The sequence below is a fragment of the Thalassophryne amazonica genome, chromosome 18 (assembly GCF_902500255.1).
Source record: "Thalassophryne amazonica chromosome 18, fThaAma1.1, whole genome shotgun sequence".
Classification (NCBI taxonomy): Eukaryota; Metazoa; Chordata; class Actinopteri; order Batrachoidiformes; family Batrachoididae; genus Thalassophryne; species Thalassophryne amazonica.
This window is the reverse complement of record NC_047120.1, coordinates 31,466,265-31,487,950: the sequence shown is the minus strand read 5'-3', so window position 1 is coordinate 31,487,950 and position 21,686 is coordinate 31,466,265. Positions and strand designations below refer to the sequence as shown.

Here is a 21,686-nt window from a genome sequence, read left to right as displayed (position 1 = left end):
CATCTGATCCGGATTGTGGATTTTATGGACATTTGAATTTAATATTGAAAAGCCCATTTGGTGAAGATTTTAAATTATATGTCAATCAAAAGTGCTTCAATCACTCTCATTTGTGACAATGAGGTGCAAACTGGCCCTCTGAATGAATAGACTAAGTTCGATCTGCATCTGATCTGTATTGTAGATTTAGTGGATATTTGATTTTGATTTGATTGAAAAGCCCTTTTGATTTATATTTTGTATTATATTTTAGCTTGTAAAAAGTGACTTCTAACAGGACTTTGATCTTGAATTTTTGTTTCAAGGTAAAAATGGGTGGAATTGGAAACTAGCATTGGTGGAGGTTTGCACTCTACGGGTGCAGTGCTTTAGTTATGATTATTATTTTCTTTTTTTTTTTACTGTATTCCATTTTATTTTATTTATCTTTTTCACTTCACGATAAGAGAGGCACTAAATTATCATCACTGGTGGTTCCCCCAGTGTAATGTATTTATTCACATTATGCACTACGGATTACATTGTGTCTTGCATTGTCTTTATGCCTGACGTAAGGCCAATGACACAATTTTCTCCTCAAATGGACAATGAAATTGTATTCCCTCAGCATACTCTGTGTGTGTGTGTGTGTGTGTGTGTGTGTGTGTGTGTGTGTGTGTATCGGTGTTGTGGAAAGTAACTTTGACAAGTTACTTTTTTAGTTACTTTTTTAGTTGCTTTATACAGGTGCTTTATGCAGTTACTTCATTAGTAGCTTTATGCAATTACTTTATTAGAATCTGCAGAAAACTTGCAACTAATAAGTAATGTAACTAATAAGGTAACGAGTAATCTAACTTGGTTACTCGTAAAATTGAGCAATCAGAAAAGTAACTAATCAGCAAAGTAACTAATAGTTACTTTTCTGAGTACTAAATCTTAAAATAACCAAATTAGATTATGAGTAACTTTATTAATTACATTCAGCAGCTGCCGACAAGGTGTCCGCAGCTGCTAATGAAGTAAATGTAAGAAGTAACTGTAAAATATAACAGTATAGACTAACTAATGAAGTAACTTTCCAAAGTTACTTTCCCCAACACTGGGGTATATATATACGAGGGCTGTCAATAAAGTTACGGTCCTTTTCATTTTTTTCAAAAACTATATGAATTTCATTCATATGTTTTTACGTCAGACATGCTTGAACCCTCGTGCGCATGCGTGAGTTTTTCCACGCCTGTCGGTGACGTCATTCGCCTGTGAGCACTCCTTGTGGGAGGAGTCGTCCAGCCCCTCGTCGGAATTCCTTTGTCTGAGAAGTTGCTGAGAGACTGGCGCGTTGTTTGATCAAAATTTTTTCTAAACCTGTGAGACACATCGAAGTGGACACGGTTCGAAAAATTAAGATGGTTTTCAGTGAAAATTTTAACGGCTGATGAGAGATTTTGAGGTGATTCTGTCGCTTTAAGGACTTCCCACGGAGCGAGACGTCGTGCAGCGCTCTCAGGCGGCGTCATCAGCCTGTTCAAGCTGAAAACCTCCACATTTCAGGCTCTATTGATCCAGGACGTCGTGAGAGAACAGAGAAGTTTCAGAAGAAGTCGGTTTCAGCATTTTATCCGGATATTCCACTGTTAAAGGAGATTTTTTTAATGAAAGACGTGCGGACGGGTCCGCGCGTCGGCTCGCAGCCGCCGCGATGCTCCGCCACAGGAAAAACACCTCTGCTGGAAGCCTTAAGGACAAGTTGGAACATGTCCTGCTGTTAAACAATTTCTCATATACTCACTCCACTGAAAGCCATCAAAAGCCGCCTGGATTTTACAAATGGTTATCAACACGGAGGTGTTTTTCCTGTGCCGCCACACCGCGTCGGCTGCGTCCCGACGCGCGGACCCGTCCGCACGTCTTTCATTAAAAAAATCTCCTTTAACAGTGGAATATCCAGATAAAATGCTGAAACCGACTTCTTCTGAAACTTCTCTGTTCTCTCACGACGTCCTGGATCAATAGAGCCTGAAATGTGGAGGTTTTCAACTTGAACAGGCTGACGACGGCGGCTGAGAGCGCTGAGCGACGTCTCGCACCGTGGGAAGTCCTTAAAGCGACAGAATCACCTCAAAATCTCTCATCAGCCGTTAAAATTTTCACTGAAAACCAGCTTAATTTTTCGAACCGTGTCCACTTCGATGTGTCTCACAGGTTTAGAAAAAATTTTGATCAAACAACGCGCCAGTCTCTCAGCAACTTCTCAGACAAAGGAATTCCGACGAGGGGCTGGACGACTCCTCCCACAAGGAGTGCTCACAGGCGAATGACGTCACCGACAGGCGTGGAAAAACTCACGCATGCGCACGAGGGTTCAAGCATGTCTGACGTAAAAACATATGAATGAAATTCATATAGTTTTTGAAAAAAAATAAAAAGGACCGTTACTTTATTGACAGCCCTCGTATATACACTCAACAAAAATATAAACGCAACACTTTTGGTTTTGCTCCCATTTTGTATGAGATGAACTCAAAGATCTAAAACTTTTTCCACATACACAATATCACCATTTCCCTAAAATATTGTTCACAAACCAGTCTAAATCTGTGATAGTGAGCACTTCTCCTTTGCTGAGATAATCCACCCCATCTCACAGGTGTGCCATACCAAGATGCTGATTAGACACCATGATTAGTGCACAGGTGTGCCTTAGACTGCCCATTGAAGAGGAGTGGACCAACATTCCACAGGCCACAATTGACAACCTGATCAACTATGCGAAGGAGATGTGTTGCACTCCATGAGGCAAATGGTGGTCACACCAGATACTGACTGGTATCCCCCCCCAATAAAACAAAACTGCACCTTTCAGAGTGGCCTTTTATTGTGGACAGTCTAAGGGACACCTGTGCACTAATCATGGTGTCTAATCAGCATTGTGATATGGCACACCTGTGAGGTGGGATGGATTATCTCAGGAAAGGAGAAGTGCTCACTATCACAGATTTAGACTGGTTTGTGAACAATATTTGAGGGAAATGGTGATATTGTGTATGTGGAAAAAGTTTTAGATCTTTGAGTTAATCTCATGCAAAATGGGAGCAAAACCAAAAGTGTTGCGTTTATATTTTTGTTGAGTATATATATATATATCTCGATGGGCTGGGGGTCATTTAGATGGTCACTCAGGTCCATCAGGATCTGAGGCATCCAGTCTGGGACGCCGTAGGGGCTTGACAGGATGCACGCACTGAGCCCAAGCACTCCAGCATGGCGTCGCACTAAGTCTAAACACACAACAGACACACACACTGGCGATTGTATCCTTCTGAGGACCTCCTGACGGCCGAACCCACAAGCTAAAAGGCACCTTAACTTTAGAATCTGAACCTCAACCCTCAAACAGCCTGTTGAAGAATTGAGGATTGCCCAAAATGTCCTCGCAGGAAAGGTAGAGTCCCCGCAAAGTTAGATAGACACGCTCAAACACACACAAAGGCAGAGCTAAAATGGACCTTAGCATTTCAAGGCTCACAATTCCCCAAGGATAAGAAAGGGTAATAGGGCAAGTATTACTGTGATTGCTTCATGGTGCGGGTGTGTAGTTGTGTGTGTGCGTACCTGCGGAGGCCAGCTCCCCTCTCGCCTTAAGTAGGTGAGTCTGACTCAGCGTCTGAAGCTGCGTCTGCAGGCTGGAGTCCAGAGGGAAGAACTGGCACTGCAGAAAACCACTGAGGGTGGTGCCTGCCATGTCCCTCACCTACAGGGAGGGAGGCAGGGAGGATGCAAGGAGAGTACAGAGAGACCTGTCGACATCAGAGCTGGCAAACGCTGCAAAGAAGCGGCGCAATGCCATTTTAGGGCGACACAAAGTGTGCACAATTTATAAAAAAAAATAGGCAAGTGCACCTACATGAGGGGAAGTGTGTGGTGCACGGAACAGAAATAAGAGCAGTGGGATATGAGGAGATGGGCAGATGTAAAATTCGCGCCGTCTTCCTGCATCACGTTGCATAAATTATGGACAAGTGCTGAGTGACAGCTGCTGCATTAAAACAGACAATTTATTCACAGAATTTGTTCAGTCAGCTAAAAATGATAGATTTGTACCTGAGGACCTCGATCAATGGAAGAGACAAGTTCAAGACGTTTGTAAAATACAGAGACAGTATCCAGTAATGTAAGCAGGCTGTGAAAGTAGCGTGTTATAAAGGTTGTTATTACTGCTTTACATTATACACTAATAGCCAGAAGTGCAGTCATGGAAACATGTCGACATTTACATTTGGGAATGAGCAATTCACTTCTTCATCATTACACACAATGCAATGTATTGCTGTGCAACAGTGCATGCGTGCAAAATCATTGGAAGAGTTCCACTTTGTGTTTCTCTCTCAAAGTTCCAGTGGATCCTTAAAAAGTCTTAAAAAATGTCAAAACATGGGAAGCAGAATTTTATTTGTTTTCTTCTGACACTGCAATTAAAAATATCAAAATAAATGGCAAGCTCACTGTTTTGGACTTATGCAAGAACATTTTCTGTTTACATAATATTGATCATAATTTGAGGTTGAGGACTGTTTTTTTTTCTCTTCTTTTGAATATTTGATATTTCACTTCAGGTCTTTGTTTATTGTGTTCTGTGTCCTCCAAAATATCAATAAAAATTTAAATGGCCAAAAAAAAAAAAAAAAAGGACAATTTTTCTCTCTCTTTCAAGATAGTGAAGCCAACAAATGTTGCCAGAGCGCAACTTGGAATTGTAAATTCAACAAAAATGGGCTTTTCAGGAAAGATTTAGCAGTGTTGTTGCTTAAACCAGTAACCATGTTATGTATTACAATAAATTTGTCCTTAGCTCTCAGCTATTAGGCTGCTAATTTGTGACATTACTTATTTATGTATGCCACTTAGTTGTACAATGGCAACAAAATAGTACCTCAGGACCATAAAGATGGGGAGGACTAGAGTGGACATGGGGCTAATTTCTGCAATATTTTTGTTAGCCTTCTTGTATGAGTAACTGCCTTGGTGTTTCCAAGTGGTGAACTGCGATGACACCACATGAAGCTCTACTGTAAGTGGAACATGTTGCAGTTCCTTGACTGGCCACTTGAGCACGGCCTCAAAACAGAGCACATTCCCATAAGATGTCCAACTTTAGAGTAGAAATAAACATGTTTACAGCCTGGTACAAAAAATGATTTTGGTTTCTATAGATAATTTCCCTCTCCATAACAACTGTACGGAAGTGAAACTTTTTCTAACTTTTCTAACTTCTTAAGGACCCAGTCACACGGCAGGAAAAAAGTCTCAAAGTCACAAATCATTTAGAAAAAGTGGGTGAATGAGCCTGGACTTCTCCCATCACCGAAAAGCATGCGAGTGCAGAGTGCATAAAAGACCAAAACGAAACTGAAACTAACAAAAGAAAAATGAAGGGAACGGCAACCTTGACGCTTTAAAAAAAAATCAAAACAACGCGCCAGTGTGTGATGATTTCTGCAGCGAGTCTGTGCTGTCCACAGCCACCTGCAGCTGCGACATGTCATAGCCAGAGACGTTGAAAGACTGGAGAGAGAGAGAGAGAGAGAGAGAGAGAGAGGCTGGAGGTTAGACGACAAGCATACAGAACGCTGATGGTAAGGGAACTATGCAAACGATGAGGAACCGTCAAGTCAGAAAGCAAAAGGGAATACAGACGAATTGAGGTTGTCGTCAGGATTCGTTCACATTTTTCAACAGTTTGAAAATTCTGACAAAGCACCAGCTACAGAAATGAAGCTGGACGACGGTTAAACTTAAAGTCAACTTAAAGTCAACGTAAGTCCAAATTTTTTGTTTTGGCTTCTGTGTCCTTTGTTAGTGCCGTTTGACCTTGGATTAAGTTTCAGATGTTTGAAACCATAAAGTTGTATAAAATTAGGGGTGCTGCTGCTTTGAGTGACAGCATCTGAGCCCAGCGAGTTCACCTCTTGTACCGTCCAATTATAAGTCAATGTCCGCTCGATGCAGCTGCTCGCTGTTGTGTTGTTGCTGTGTCTGTCGTTTTGGAGTACTTTATCATAAACAAGTGGAGTAATATGGCTTCTTGTGTGATAAAATGTCCTAACAGACCGTCTAAGACATTTCTGCTGCAATATTCACACCGAGTGAAACTCTCGTCAGATTTAATGTTGTATGAGAACTGCAGAGTGAGACGTTTTCCAGAAATGCACCTGCTAACGCTCAGAGTGAGAGGAATAAAATACATCACCGATCACTAATTATTAGCACGTGTGCGGAGAGACTTACAATCAAGAGCACTTTTATGTTCTTCTCATACATTTTTCTTGTTGAGACAGCTGTTCCTTTTTTTTTAAAGAGTGTACAAGAAAGAATATGTCAGAGCTATAATGCCCTATACCCATCTCTGTAACCACAAAATGACACCAGAACAGCATAAAAATAAGAAAACACTGTAAAGTGAGCTCCAAGCAGTGAAGCAGAGGGTTATTTTAAAGCAATAAGTGTTAACACAAAAGAAAGATTATGATTTAGTAGAGAAAGACTTGGAAACAATAAGTGGTCATTTATAATCCAAAGGCAGTTGTAGAGTTACAATGTCTGTATTAAAATGGAGTTTGTCACCTTTTTGTGCATGCATTACCTCAAGCTGTTCATCAAGAAGAAGCTGCATCACCAGGGTTTGGATGCGCAGCACCTCTGCAGGCACACTGAACAGGGTAAACAGGTTGTAGAAGACCATGATCTGGAGGTAGGTTAGCACTGAGTAGCGAGCATGCCACGACCTGCTGATTGACATCTAGCGAAAGAAGAGAGCTAATCAAAGAATCCAAGCAAATCAATTACTCAAACTGTAACAAGGTTAGAACAAAATACCCTTAATCATGGCAGCACAAACCTCTGCATGAAAGTCCACTTCAAGTAGCTGTCCTGTTGTGCACGTATACGACGCTCACTAAGCAGCGTGTATGTGGACGGTGCGGGCACGGTTCTGTGCTGGGGGTAGGGTATATAGTGCAGCAGATAACAGGATATCTACAGGGGAATCGTGCAAATGCTGATACAAGCACCAAATTTGGCACAAGTACTCCTTTGTCATGACTCTTTTGAAAAAAAACGATTGGCCACTTGAATTTTTAATAGGCAGTCAGGTAGGGATCAATTGAAGAATTACACAGGGGTCAAAATTAAAAGATGCTCCAATCAGCTTGAAACCTATACCACATTATTTGTCTGATTACAAAGATTCCAAAAAGGTATAGTTTGGACTATCTGAGACTGAATGTTTTGGAGTTATGGGGTAAAAATAGCAAGAATGGTGACAAAGGTCAATTTCAGTTTGTACAGGGGTCAAAAGTTAAAGTTGCTTCAATTTTGGTAAAAAAAAAAAAGTGATGCACATTATTGGTTGAGTTCATAGGGTTTTAAAAAGGAATAGTTTGCATCATGTGTCATGCTTAGTTATCACATTAAGGGGTAACATATGTCACATGTCACAGAATCCAATGGACATCGACATTTACTGTGGACACCAAACATTCAACATAGTTAAAACTATTCCATTTATTAAGCCTATTAGCTCAACCAATAATCTGCACCACTTTTTTTTTTTTTTTTTTTACAGGTATGCACCTTTACAAATCATGTCCAGTCAACTGAATTTACCTCAGGTGGACTCCAATTAAGCTGTACAAACATCTCAAGGATGATCAGTGTAAACAGGATGCACCCGAGCTCAATTTTGAGCTCCATGGCAAAGGCTGTGAATACTTATGTACGTGTGATGACTTCGTTTTTTTTTTATTTTTCACATATTTGCAAATATTTAAAAAAAACAAAACCTTTTTTCACATTGTCATTGTGGGGTATTGTGTGTAGAATTTTGTGACGTTTATACAATGTTTATGATTTCTGTTCAGTCTGGGGTGATAGACCCCGATACCTATGGATGCATGGATGTATTCCTGTCCAGACAGGATCAAAGATAATGTGTTGTCCTTCGGATTGCTGGGCCCCATTTTCCCAACGTACTCATGACTACTTCATCCAACACTGTATCTTTAACCGTCAATAACCCTCACCTCCTCTCTCTTCTAGTCCCAGGGTGGAATCCTCCACTCACTCTGATGAGTATCTGCATTGACGTTAGTGGCTTCTATGTTTTCCTTTTGCCAACAACTCATGACAGCTGGGTTTTGAGTGTCTGCTAGGGCACAGACGTTGACAGTTTGAAACTTATTTTTCCCACTTAGCACACTCATCCTGACTTGGTTGTGGTTAACTTTTAGGATGACTTGTAATTTTCATTTGATGGTTGAATACCCAGGCACTTGTAATTGTCCTGCTTTACTTCCCTGTGATAGCTAAATCCTTTAGTCAGCTTTCCTCTTTTTCCTATCATATAAAATAGGAAAACAAGATAATTGAGGTTTCAGTTTGCTGGATGCTATGTGGGAAACTATAGTGTGGATTTCACAATTTCTTTTAAACTTTTTCCTCTCACAGCAACTGAAGTGTGAAACTGCTTCAGAGTTCCCTTGCTAGTTTCCTTCAGTCATAGTTATTGAGTACAATCTACTCTCTGCAGATTTGTCACAGTTCTTAATGAGTTGTTTGACGAAACTTCAAGAAATATGCAACACTTGACATGAACTCAAGACCATTTTTCCCCTGACTTCGGTTAAGCTTACTGTCCCTGTTTGTTTCCCAGTAACTATGTCCCTGGTTGACTTAATGGGGGTGCCATGTGTGCCTGCAACATATCAGAGTTCCCAAGGGTGGTGCAGGGCTGCTGGAGTTGGTGGGTGAGCTGAGATAGTACTACTCTGGGTCTTACTGCACTGCGAGCTGTATTTGAAGATTAGACCATTTTCCTGCCCACGTCTGGGCCTGAATCATCAGCCAGTTATCAAATTACTGTTGACCCCTTACAAATGGAGTAATACAGACAAAATCTGTTGTAATCCCAACATTGTCCACATGATTTGAGCTGGAGAACCCTTGGGAAGGGTTGTTTCTCAGACCAGTGGTTATTTCAGATGACAGATATTACATGCATCATGTTGTCACCCACAATACTACACCTATGTGGTACATTTTCCTGAAAACAATCCAGCAGAACGATGCCTTTTTGCTGAGATTCCCAGAAACTAAACCAGGCTAAAGGGATGCCCATATAACACCTGGCTGGGGCACGTAGATGTTTACTTTCAGCAGATATAAATAGACCATAGGTCTGCTTGTGTGTTTGACGGTTAAGCCCCAGGATAGTTCCATGAAGTGATGGACCCAGTAAGGTCCAACTCAAACTTGACCTAACCCTCAAATCAAATGTGACAGTGAACACTGCAAACCCATATTCAGAATTTGCTTTCAACTGTAATGTACTTTGCTAGTCAGCTAGCAACAGCAAAAACTGAGTCTAATGTTATGTTTGCCTGAAGGATTTTCTTCGCAGTTGGAGTGAAATTATTCTGATCATTGGTGGTTTACATCCATCTATTTTCTATAATCACTTACTCCATTAAAGGGTCACGGTGAGGCTGGAGCCTATCCCAGCAGTCATAGTGCATGAGGCGGGGTACACCCTGGACAGGACACCAGGCTATCACATTTAGACAAACACATTCACACCTACAGACAATTTAAAGTTTCCAATTTAAGTAACGTGCTTGTTTTTGGATGTGGGACAAAGCCGGAGCACCTGGAGGGAACCTACACAAACACGGGGAGAATATGCAAACTCCTCACAGAAAGGGCACAGGTGGGAAGCGATTCCACAACCTTCTTGCTGTGAGGCAACAGTGCTAACCACTAATCCACCGTGCCGCCTGGTGGTTTACACGAGCACAAAAAGTAATCAGATATGTGCATTTACACATCTTGTGCAATTCAACCATAATAGAAAGAAAATGTACACATGACCTTCCAGTCACTGATGCCTTTTAATGGAGCTAATGGGGCACAAAATCAGACTGAAAAATTATGAAACAAGGAAGGACACCAAGGGAGTGCATCTCTGAAACCTTACATTTTTTACATAGAATCGTGCAAGTAAATTGTAGATGATTCTAAGATACCATAATATACAGTTCAGAGGGTCTTGATATTTGATCAGTTCTATCCAGAAATGAACCATTTTTGGCGTCTGACTAGCACACAGTCTTTCCACAATGTTTAATCCATTTTACCTCCAAATGGTTCAAGTTAAGCAATTATAGATTCAGTTTGATTTTCCAAGGTCCCCCAAAGTCACAACTGGACATGTGACAATAGAAAAGTGATATCTAACTTATTATATGGCTGCGACGCAACACATGCTCTGATTGGCTGATTACCGGTTGGATATTTTCTCATATCGGACCGGTTTCCATGACAATTGGTCCACAACGCACATTTTCGTTACAAACCAGCAGAGGTGTCAAATCCGGCTTCATTAAGTAAAAACCCTCTGAACTAACCAGCTGAACTAATTACAATCAGCTGGTTTATTGGGAAAATGGAACAAATATGTGGCTGGACTTTTACTTTCTGAAGCTGGATTTGACACCACTGCAAACCAGGAAGCTAAAAACATGATTAGAAAAACAAAGTCAGACATGAACGTACTCCACAAATATCTAAACAGCAACTAATGCCTCAGTCTGATATTTCCCCATACAGACCTCACATTCTGTTAATAATCCTTTAATATTAATCTTTGATAGCAACCATAGGTGCATCTTTAAATGATTCCTAGAACCAGCCATTTTTAATATCTTCTGTACTTAAACATTTAGTCTAAAGTTATATCTTGGCCTGTGACATTGACTTTTATAACATTTTTTCTCAAAATCAAATTAATTTGTTCTTGGCTGAATGGGATGCATTTCCATAGTGATTTTCCAGTTGATGCTCAAAGCACTTTACAATGATACCTCATTTTCACACAATTTCACAAATACAATCATTCACTGATGTTATCATACTGCCCTGAAAGGTGCTCAGTTACATACTGGAAGCAACTCAGGACATTTCCTAAGGGACCTTATTGATTTTCTGATCTGATAGGGAATTAAACCCAGGATCCTCTGGACACAAGCCAAAACCTCCATTCTCACTTCCCTTGAAATTCAAAGAGTCCAGTAAGTTTGCTGCAAATCACCTCAAAGATCTCTGAGTCCTTTTGTTCAAGCATGAGGTACAATTTCACTACTAGAATGCGACCTACTATTCAGATGTTGCAAAAAATTAGAAGAACAGCCCCATAATCAACCTTCTCTACTATTGTGTCCCCACTGCAGTGAAGACCCACCAGGTTCAAGCAGCAACGTATGCACTGAAGTTATAATTCTGAGATATTTTAGGTTCTTTGCTGTTGTTCTCATTTTGCTAGTCTGACTTGATGTTTGTTACATGTTGAAATTTTCTCTTGCATGAGTTAAAGATCAATCAGCATTGAGCAACACCTGACGCTTTTTCAGGGCTGCTCAGAAAAACCTACCCTGGAGAAGGAACTTATCTCACCACAGAAAATCACCTTTCAGAGGTAGTCCCTGAGGTGGAAACACACACACACACACACACACGCACACGCACACGCACAAAAAGGTGAAGGACCCCCTAAAATACCCCGCAGGTCATGAAGGAAATGAGCTTTTTGACTAATGCCTTGGAAATACACTTCTCCAAGTGCTAGTATTTAGGTTTTGTCTTGGTTGAAACTTGGCCATAAATATATTAGTGGTGCACAGAATAAGCAATAAATATCATCATTACCTATAACACCTACAGTAGTGTTCAGAATAATAGTAGTGCTATGTCACTAAAAAGATTAACCCAGGTATATTTCTTATTGTTACATGGGAAACAAGGTACCAGTAGATTCAGTAGATTCTCACAAATCCGACAAGACCAAGCATTCATGATATGCACACTCTTAAGGCTATGAAATTGGGCTATTAGTAAAAAAGTAGAAAAGGGGGTGTTCACAATAATAGTAGTGTGACATTCAGTCAGTGAGTTCGTCAATTTTGTGGAACATACAGGTGTGAATCAGGTGTCCCCTATTTAAGGATGAAGCCAGCACCTGTTGAACATGCTTTTCTCTTTGAAAGCCTGAGGAAAATGGGACGTTCAAGACATTGTTCAGAAGAACAGCGTAGTTTGATTAAAAAGTTGATTGGAGAGGGGAAAACTTATACGCAGGTGCAAAAAATTATAGGCTGTTCATCTACAATGATCGCCAATGCTTTAAAATGGACAAAAAAAAAAAACAGAGACGCATGGAAGAAAATGGAAAACAACCATCAAAATGGATAGAAGAATAACCAGAATGGCAAAGGCTCACCCACTGATCAGCTCCAGGATGATCAAAGACAGTCTGGAGTTACCTGTAAGTGCTGTGACAGTTAGAAGATGCCTGTGTGAAGCTAATTTATTTGCAAGAATCTCCTGCAAAGTCCCTCTGTTAAATAAAAGACATGTGCAGAAGAGGTTACAATTTGCCAAAGAACACATCAACTGGCCTAAAGAGAAATGGAGGAATGTTTTGTGGACTGATGAGAGTAAAATTGTTCTTTTTGGGTCCAAGGGCCGCAGACAGTTTGTGAGACGACCCCCAAACTCTGAATTCAAGCCACAGTTCACAGTGAAGACAGTGAAGCATGGTAGTGCAAGCATCATGATATGGGCATGTTTCTCCTACTATGGTGTTGGGCCTATATATCGCTACCAGGTATCATGGATCAGTTTGGATATGTCAAAATACTTGAAGAGGTCATGTTGCCTTATGCTGAAGAGGACATGCCCTTGAAATGGGTGTTTCAACAAGACAATGACCCCAAGCACACTAGTAAACAAGCAAAATCTTGGTTCCAAACCAACAAAATGAATGCCTCGCAGATGTGAAGAAATCATGAAAAACTGTGGTTATACAACTAAATACTAGTTTAGTGATTCACAGGATTGCTAAAAAAGCAGTTTGAAGATAATCGTTTTCAGTGGTGGGCACAGATAACCAAAAAATTAACTTCAATAACAGATAATAAGATAACTGAAAAGTTATCTTTGATAAAGATAAACCGATAAACCACCCAAAAATGTATCGGAAGTTACAGATAATCGATAACCGATAAATTCCGGTGTTGTCTACGGGACATTTGCAGTTACTAAAATTCCGGTGTTGTCTATGGGACATTTGCAGTTACTAAAGAGCTGAAATTGATTTTTAACAGCGGTAAAAGACCTAAAGAATAAGCAAGAATGCTGCCCCCTGCAGGAAGCAACACAGACAAATCCTGAGAGCACCCACGAAATCAACTCTTTACTAATCATAATCATTTTTCTTTCAACATTCTGCTCCTGCTGGAAGTTCTTGTTTACAACAGCGCTCCCACCACAGAGACACACCGAGAGCAACCATAAGACCAAATCCCTATCAATTTCAACACTCCGGTCAGGCGGAGGTCTTGAAAAATAAAGTCATACTAACTTATGGTTTTTTGAAAATACTGATAGAATAACTCCATTAATGTCAATTCTGTCATTTGTACAAAGTTAAAATATAACATATATCTTTTAATGTTGAATAAGGCACTAATTCTGAGGTTTAGTAACAAACACAGACCGCAAAGCATTCTGGGTAAAAGTGCTAAACAGTGATTGGTTCAGTAATCCATTATGTAAACCAACACGTTAATGTGATGTGTGTCGTGTGTTGGTTTAAAGATAAATGTGCTTTTGTAAAATATTCCATTTTTATTTGTAAAAACAGGCATTTTTACAGAGCCCTGGAAGTGTCATCGCAATTGCATGTTTTAAAACTTTTATGATGTTGTAAAAACGTGCACTCAATATTATATATATATATTATATAAGTCAGTAAGTAAATTTATTTATATAGTGCCTTTCACAGACATAAGGCCATGTACACACATTGTCCGTATTTGTAAAACCGAATATCTCACCCTTTCAGTTTGGGGAAAAAACTTCATCCACACTACGTCGTTTAAAAAAAATCCATCCACATCGAACCGTATAATGTGTTGTAATTAGTCTGCCAAACCTTTGGGTGGTGGTACTGATTAAAATTCTATCCAATCAGGAGCCTTATTCTCTTGTCGTCACTTTCACAAAAACTAAAAACATGGCACCAACCTCGTTCGTGTAGACCGATAAGGAGTCGGAATTACTTCTAACCGTAGTTTTAGAATACAAAGTTAACAAATATATGCACACAAAAAGTGCCTGGACAATGGACAATACCAACACTTTGAGAGCAGCCATGTACCCAGACGTTTAATACTGCCATGAACACTCCTGGCCAGTAGATGGCATTAGCGGCCTTGAAAAATGTCAAACAAAATTCCAGATAATCCGTGTCTGCTACATTTAAGATGTGTGGAATTTAACAAATGCAAATACACTAACGTCTATAAACCCAGAGAATATATTCACGAGAGTTTTAACTGTTATCTGTGGACCCTGAACAGAGTGTCTGAAATGCATTTGTCCTGTCATGAATGTCTGAGATTACCTTATGCTACCCATAATGCATTGCTGCCTGGCACAGCATGTGCTCACAAAACCTTAAAAATTAGCACATTACTTTAAAACAAAAACATATATCTGATATTTTCACTTTATAAACTTCAGACATGACAATAATTTTAAATAACTTGTCTAAAATGAGTGGTTAAAATTTGAACCATAAGTTAAACATGTATGCCTCTGGATGACTTGGTGACATTGTGATTATATTAGTATTTTGTTAAAGGAAATGACTTTTTTTTGGTCACCAGTTCTCCTTTGCTTATAGATGATAGAGTGGTTTCTGTTTGCAGAAGGTAGAACAACATGCCTATTAGGAAACTTTTAATAGGTAGGTCTCAACAGTTTTAAAAATGTTTTTCACTGTTCAGCTTAGTTTAGTACGTTATCGGTCTAAAAGTTAATTAGTCCAATGATGGTTTTTAAATTTATCTAAAAAGATAATCCAATAATGAAAACATTATCTTTGATAATTATCTGTTATCGGATTATCAGAAGTGTGCCCACCACTGATAGTTTTGAGTTTGTAGCATTAACAGCAGATGCTATTATTGTGAACACCCCCTTTTCTACTTTTTTTTTTTTAATAATAATTTCATAGCTTTAAGAGTGTGCATATCATGAATGCTTGGTCTTGTTGGATTTGTGAGAATCTACTGAATATACTGGTACCTTGTTTCCCATGTAACAATAAGAAATCTACTCAAAACCTGGATTAATCTTTTTAGTCACATAGCGCTACTATTATTCTGAACACTACTGTATGTGTAACGGCTTGCAATGGCCTAGATAGACCTCTAGGCTGGACAGGCATAGGAATGGAAACAACACCCCGATGCACTACGGCACATGGATGTAATAATGTTCAAGGCAATCCAATAAACGTTGCACTGGAATACAACTTGCATCTGTCAAAAAAATGCACTGTGAGGAGGAGATAAACATATATAGGTTGCACCAGTGTAAAAGTGAAGCTCACTGAAATACAGCGATTCTCTGTCTAACAACAGACAGGAAATGTGCACATCACAGCCTGTGCTGTTACTTAACATAAGGACGTTAAAATTCCAAAACTAACAAATAAACATGCACTGGACAGCATATCTGGTGTTGTTTGATGCAGTTTGGACAAAAGAAATTGTCAGATAAACAGAGATTGCTGGCTCAGAGCAATATAGAGAAGTAAACAGTGGATTTATGCAGGAAGCACTTAGCTTGTGGTGTGTAACACAAGGACTGTTAAATTCCAAAAATAAGCAAGACAGACAAGCAAATGTGTGATAGAAAACATTTTAAATGTTATTTGATGCTGGCTTGACAAAAGAAATCCTCAGATGGGGACAGATTGCTGCTCACAGTGTTGGAAATACTACAATAAAAATGTGAGTCCATTCAATTTTTTTTTGTTTTTATCTGGTCTTAATTTGGGATTTTTGTGCACTGTTGTAGTGTAGTTTTATTATTGGCATTTATTCTTTTATTACTGGCATTTATTTTGTTTACTGCTTTCATTCCTGGGAAAGCCACACATAAACACCAATAATAATAATAATAATAAGGAGGCAGTGTTGTTTGGATTCACTGTTCTTTTATCTATTAATGGATTATTAGGAGCCGTGGAAACAATGCCAATTATATACAGACACAACTGTAAGGGAAACAAAGAAATGTTGAAATGCTTTCTCAGCATATCCATCATAAAATAAGAAACTGAAGCCATGCTGGTTTGCAGAGCAAGAGAACCATCTCAACAGGGGTGCCACTCAAATTCCAAAGTCACAGCAAAAAATGAGCATCACATAGTAAGCAAATTAAAACAGCACAGCAGCTCGGACAGCGTCAGGCTGAGAGCGTTGACAGCAGGGAGGCGTCTGTGTGCACCTTACCTCTTCCAGCGCTGTCAGAACCAGAGGGATGTGCTCAGGATACAGCAGGCCCTGGGACATGAGAGAGAGACACGTGCGCGCGTCCTGCTTCATCTCATCATAGCTCTCATCAATCTCCACCGGGGCAATCTGCAGGGAGAGAGAGGCAGAGCGAGGCAGGAAGACACAGGTACGCACCGTTTTGAGTAAATGAAGAGAGAAATTGAGTTTAATGGCCAAGTAAGATTGAGTGGGTAATAACGTTGCACTGGGGTGTGTGTGTGTGTGTGTGTGTGTGTGTGTGTTACTTTGAAGAGCAGCGGGAGGAGCTGGAGCTGCTGCTGCACTGGAGTGGTGAAGGTTCGCCCCGCGCTTGCCATCAGCCATTTCAAAACTGAAAACAGCACACACACACACACACACACACACACACACACACACACACACACACACACACACACACACACACACACACACACACACACACACACACACACACACACACACACACACACACACACACACACACACACACACACACACAAGGAATGAGGGGAAAACTGGGTTTCTGCCAGAGAACAGAAACAACAGCCGTGATTGTGTGACCTCACTGCACCACCCTGCTTGTACGACACAATCCATCCTCATCGAGCATCTAATGATTTGGATCACGTCTTAACCACATATTAATCTCTATGAAGGAGATCAGAGGGTGAAGGCACCGATGATAACACAACAGGTGAGATCTAAATCCAGTGTTTGAGAAACAACTGGAGGACACTTGGCGAGTGCATACCTCCGCCCAGGCCAATAGGTTCTTCTCTCACCATGGGGCTGCGTCACAAATGAGGCGCAAAACAGTCCCCAGTGTAGAACCGACACCCCACCACCATGTACCCCACCACACAGGTAGGGTACATAGTATGACCGGGCTTATGTGTGTGCCCATTGGCATGACGGCCTAAAAGTGAGGTGTCAGATGCGTGAAACTGATGAAACTGAATTGAAAATAAAAGATGACATTGAAAGACAAGATTCACTTATTTAAAAAATATAATATGCTAAAATACCCTCAGCTGTATGAGCATTGTCTTCTTTATAATTTGAAGGTGTTTAACAGTGTAAAGTATATATATACAAGGTTGGGTAGGATTACTTTGAAAGAATACATGTGGATTACATGTATGTATGTACATACATTTGGATTACTTTTAGATTACATTTCAAAGTAATCCTACCAAACCCTGTATGTATATGTATATATATATATATATATATATATATATATATATATATTATATTATATTATATTATACTATATCATTATTAATTATTTACATTATTTATTAAGATCCTTTTGTCTTACATACAATCAATCATAAACAATATTTATGCTTTAATGGCATCTGCGGGGGGGGGGGGGGGGTGCGCATACATGAGCTTTTGACAAGAGCAGACATTAGCTTTGAGTTAGCCTGCGCTATGATGTCCGCAAAATGTCTTGCAAATCACTCCATAGATTTTATCAGATTATAAAAATTGTCACTAGCTTTTACATAATATATGACAATGAGGTTGTATTTACACACAAACAAAACAGCAGTTTGCAGCTAGCTAAACTGACGTCACAGTGTCACTCTACTCTGATTGGCTGTCACCCCGCCCCTTAAAAAAAACAACAATAACAAAAAACAAAACAGAATGTGATTTTTTTTTTTTAAACCTCTTAAAATACCTCTTAAAATAGGTCAAGGTTAGCCAGCTTTGAACTTGTCAAAGGTCTGTGTCACAAGAATGTTCCCTGTGAATTTGAAGACTGTGACAGTAACAGGACTGGATTTATGCTGAACACAGATGGATGGACAGACGCAAAGTCTTCACCATTAAATATGGTCATCGAGTAATAAGTGAATCCTTTCAAAATAAGTGAATCCCAACACCGTGCCTGCATTTAAAAGATGGAATCAAATGATCAGTTTTCAGCTTGATGTGTGTATGTATTCTGCACACTTTGTACAAGCTTGCATCAATAAACTGACCCGTTTTGAGCAGTTTGACAGCCTGGGTGCACTCATCCGTCTCTGGGGCGTTCTCCTTATTTTTGTGGTTGTAGATCTCTGGCTCTGATGTGAGCGGCCTGAGCCGCCCCAGGACCCGAGTGACAAACCCTGCCACGTGGGAGGAGGAGGTGGGCTGAGTGTGGGGCAGGGCCACGTCTATCATGAAGATATAGGTCAGGACACTGGAGGGAGGGAGAAAACGAAAGAGAGAGAGACACACACACACACACACACACACACACACACACACACACACACACACACACCACACACACACACACACACACACACACACACACACACACACACACACACACACACTCAAACTAATGAACAAACAACACAAACTAATGAACCCATTTCAGTGTGACTATGTGGCGGTGGTAAGTTGTCGTACCTGCCAATGCGCTCCCTGACATTCTTATAGACCTGGGTGAGCCTGGGCTCCAGGTAAGCCAGCGGCCGGTGCAGGAGCTCAGAAACTCTCCACTGCTGCTGGGCCAAACCACCCTGAAGCACATACAGCAAACTGACAGAGACAGAGGTGGGGGAAGGACAGAGAGGGTTGGTCGTGTGACTGTGGACAATGCAACCACATATCATGTGCACGGACATTTAAGTATACCTGGCATCCCGGAAGGAGCCTCCCTCTCTGCTGAGGGGGCTCTCCATCAGCAGCTCAAACAGCCAGTGCAGTTTCCTCGGCTCCCGGCCTTCCTGTTGGAGCGTGTATAATGAATACGCGTATTTATATGTGGAGGACACATTTCCTTTAAGTGTTTGAGCAGGACTTTAATCTGAGCACAGATTCCAATACTTTGTTTCCTACGAAAGCTACAAAAATACATAGAATACTTTTTTCTTTTTAACATTAAAGCTACAGTGTGTAGGATTTAGTGCCATCTAGTGGTGAGGATTCATATTGCATTATGCTGTTGCCAGTTTTGTTTCCTTTTATGTTTTTGCTTCTTTGGTGATGGGAGTCATGTTCCCTCGTGTTCTCTTGTGACAACCAATATGTTTGATCATTCATTTCACAAAAATGAGGTTTCTCAGACTTGTTCATCTACAGTAGGAAAGTGTAGCCAGTGTACAGGGGAGTAACAACTGATTCCTCTTCCTTTTTCTTCAGTTTTCTGTGCTGCAAAATGCAAAAAGTGGTGTAAGTACTCGTATGTATGTCCCTTTTGGGTTACTGTGGCCACATGGTGGTGCAACCTGGTGGCCTCCATGAGAGGGCCCACTCCCATGGAGATATAAAGTACATAAAGTATATAATTCTAAAAGTTATGAAAATGAAAACATGTTGATTCACTGTTGCAGCACCACTGGGTTAGAGTCTGATTAGTGCATGCTTTGCTATGGTCATCCACCTCCTTAAGAAGGGGATGGTATGATGACAGTCTCTCTTGGTGCAGCAACATGAAGTGTCTCCTGGCTGGTGGCTGGGGTCCAGTACCCCATCTTCTGCATTCAAATATTGACTTTGCGGGTGGACGTCCTTTCTCCTGTGCCCTCTGATGGTGCAGGAGCTGCATCACTCAACATAAAGCTCTCCATCATACCAACAGCTAGGCTAGTAAACTGTCTCATGGACTGTATTGGCACTCCTATAGTGACCTGCTACCAAAGAACCTTGGATAATCTGGAGAACCTTGTGGGATGCAGCAGTCCAGGCACCATTAACTCTGGGAACCACTCTGTCTCTTTGCTGGTGGTCAGACAGCTGCCACCATCTACATTCTGTCTGGTAGCAAAACATGAAGGCTTGGTGTCTGCGCAGTGGTAGTTGCCTGGACGCGGACTTTTTGATCTTGGGGCCCCTTCTTCTTGCTCTAAACAGACTGGAGTGCCGTAGTCTCTGTGTTGAGGGTGATAGTTGCCTTGGATACATTGATATGGGCACCCCAGTCATTCAGCAGGTCCCAGCCAATCGCCAGGCCATTGGCAAGCCAGAACCTATGCACAAATCAGTTCTCAGCAGGTGCTGGCTGATGACCACAACACTGAGAACGGGCCAGTGGTGCTTGGGAGAATGCTAGATGGTATCTGTGAGATGGTAGATCTCATGTCTACCATGGCCTATGATGGTGGGCTATCAGGATGACCACTCAAATACAGTCCTTCGGTGCATCCTATGTGGCCAGTGCATGTGCATCAATTTTGGAGGTGGACTGGAATTGGGACTTCAGAACTGGAATTGGGTAGAGATAATCTCTGTAACCAGTTCATCATAGAGGTAATTGTGATTGTTCAGCCAGGATGGACATCTCCAGCATGGTGGAGGCCATTGCTGTGGAAACTATGATGGGCTGATGTCTTCTGCATTGTTGTCATAGTTCAGGGGTGGCCAAGTTTGGTCTTCGAGAGCCACCTTCCTGACACTCTTAGTTGTCTCCCTGCTCCAACACACCTGAATCCAATGAAAGACTCATTAGCAGACTTTTAATGAGCCTTTCATTGGATTCAGGTGTGTTGGAGCAGGGAGACAACTAAGAGTGTCAGGAAGGTGGCTCTCGAGGACCAAACTTGGCCACCCCTGTCATAGTTGAATAACCTGATATATGGTCAGGGAGCAGGAGCCATCTATTGGGTAGGTCAAGTGGAGAACAGCACCTCAGTCCATTCAGTTTTCTGGAGAGCCTCACTAAGACTTTGGGGCATGGTGAGTTGGTCATGCAGGCACCCCTTGGACTACTGGGAGCTTTAGCAAATAATGCATAGGAAGCTATGAGTGGAAAGGATGACCAGGCATTTCCCTTCTTGATAGCAGCAGCTGGTCAGCCACTCCCAGTTATAGTTGGTGATGGTTTCCTGCCCAAATCACCTCTCCAGTACTCTGATCATGACCCGGAGGTCAGGGTGCCACTATAAAATTTTTCTTAGGGTTCCAACATTGGCAGGTCCAGCTCTGATAGTATAGACCCAGCACAAGTAGGGTGGCCACTTTGGTAACACCCCTATTCCACAGGGTACCGTTCTACTACGACTGCCCAAAAAAGTGCAAAAATGGGATGAAACAGCTTACTCTTGCTTGCCTCCTCACAGGCTGGTTTATAACATGCAGACCTGGAAACTCATCCAAAAACCAAAGAAAAAAGCTGCACCCACAGCCAGACATGATCGAGCTGTTCAACTTTGATCAAAAACTGCAATGAATGCTGCTTCCACATCAAATATTACCCCAGTGGAGTACGATCAAACAAGTTTCAAGCCGTACGTACTAGGAATACCCCGTTTAAGGACGTTCGAA

General features: G+C 41.0%; 1 protein-coding gene across 1 annotated transcript in view; it reads right to left on the bottom strand.

Moving 5' to 3' along the window:
- The window catches only part of LOC117530562 (proteasome activator complex subunit 4B-like), a 140,318-nt gene that overhangs the window by 3,784 nt on the left and 114,848 nt on the right, over positions 1-21,686 (bottom strand). The window contains exons 40-47 of the mRNA XM_034193454.1: positions 19,059-19,150; positions 18,831-18,962; positions 18,413-18,615; positions 16,682-16,767; positions 16,395-16,523; positions 6,623-6,778; positions 3,595-3,733; positions 3,129-3,260 (exon numbers count right to left, since the gene is read on the bottom strand). Of these exons, the coding sequence (XP_034049345.1) occupies positions 3,129-3,260; positions 3,595-3,733; positions 6,623-6,778; positions 16,395-16,523; positions 16,682-16,767; positions 18,413-18,615; positions 18,831-18,962; positions 19,059-19,150 (1,069 nt within the window). The remainder of the gene's footprint in view (positions 1-3,128; positions 3,261-3,594; positions 3,734-6,622; positions 6,779-16,394; positions 16,524-16,681; positions 16,768-18,412; positions 18,616-18,830; positions 18,963-19,058; positions 19,151-21,686) is intronic.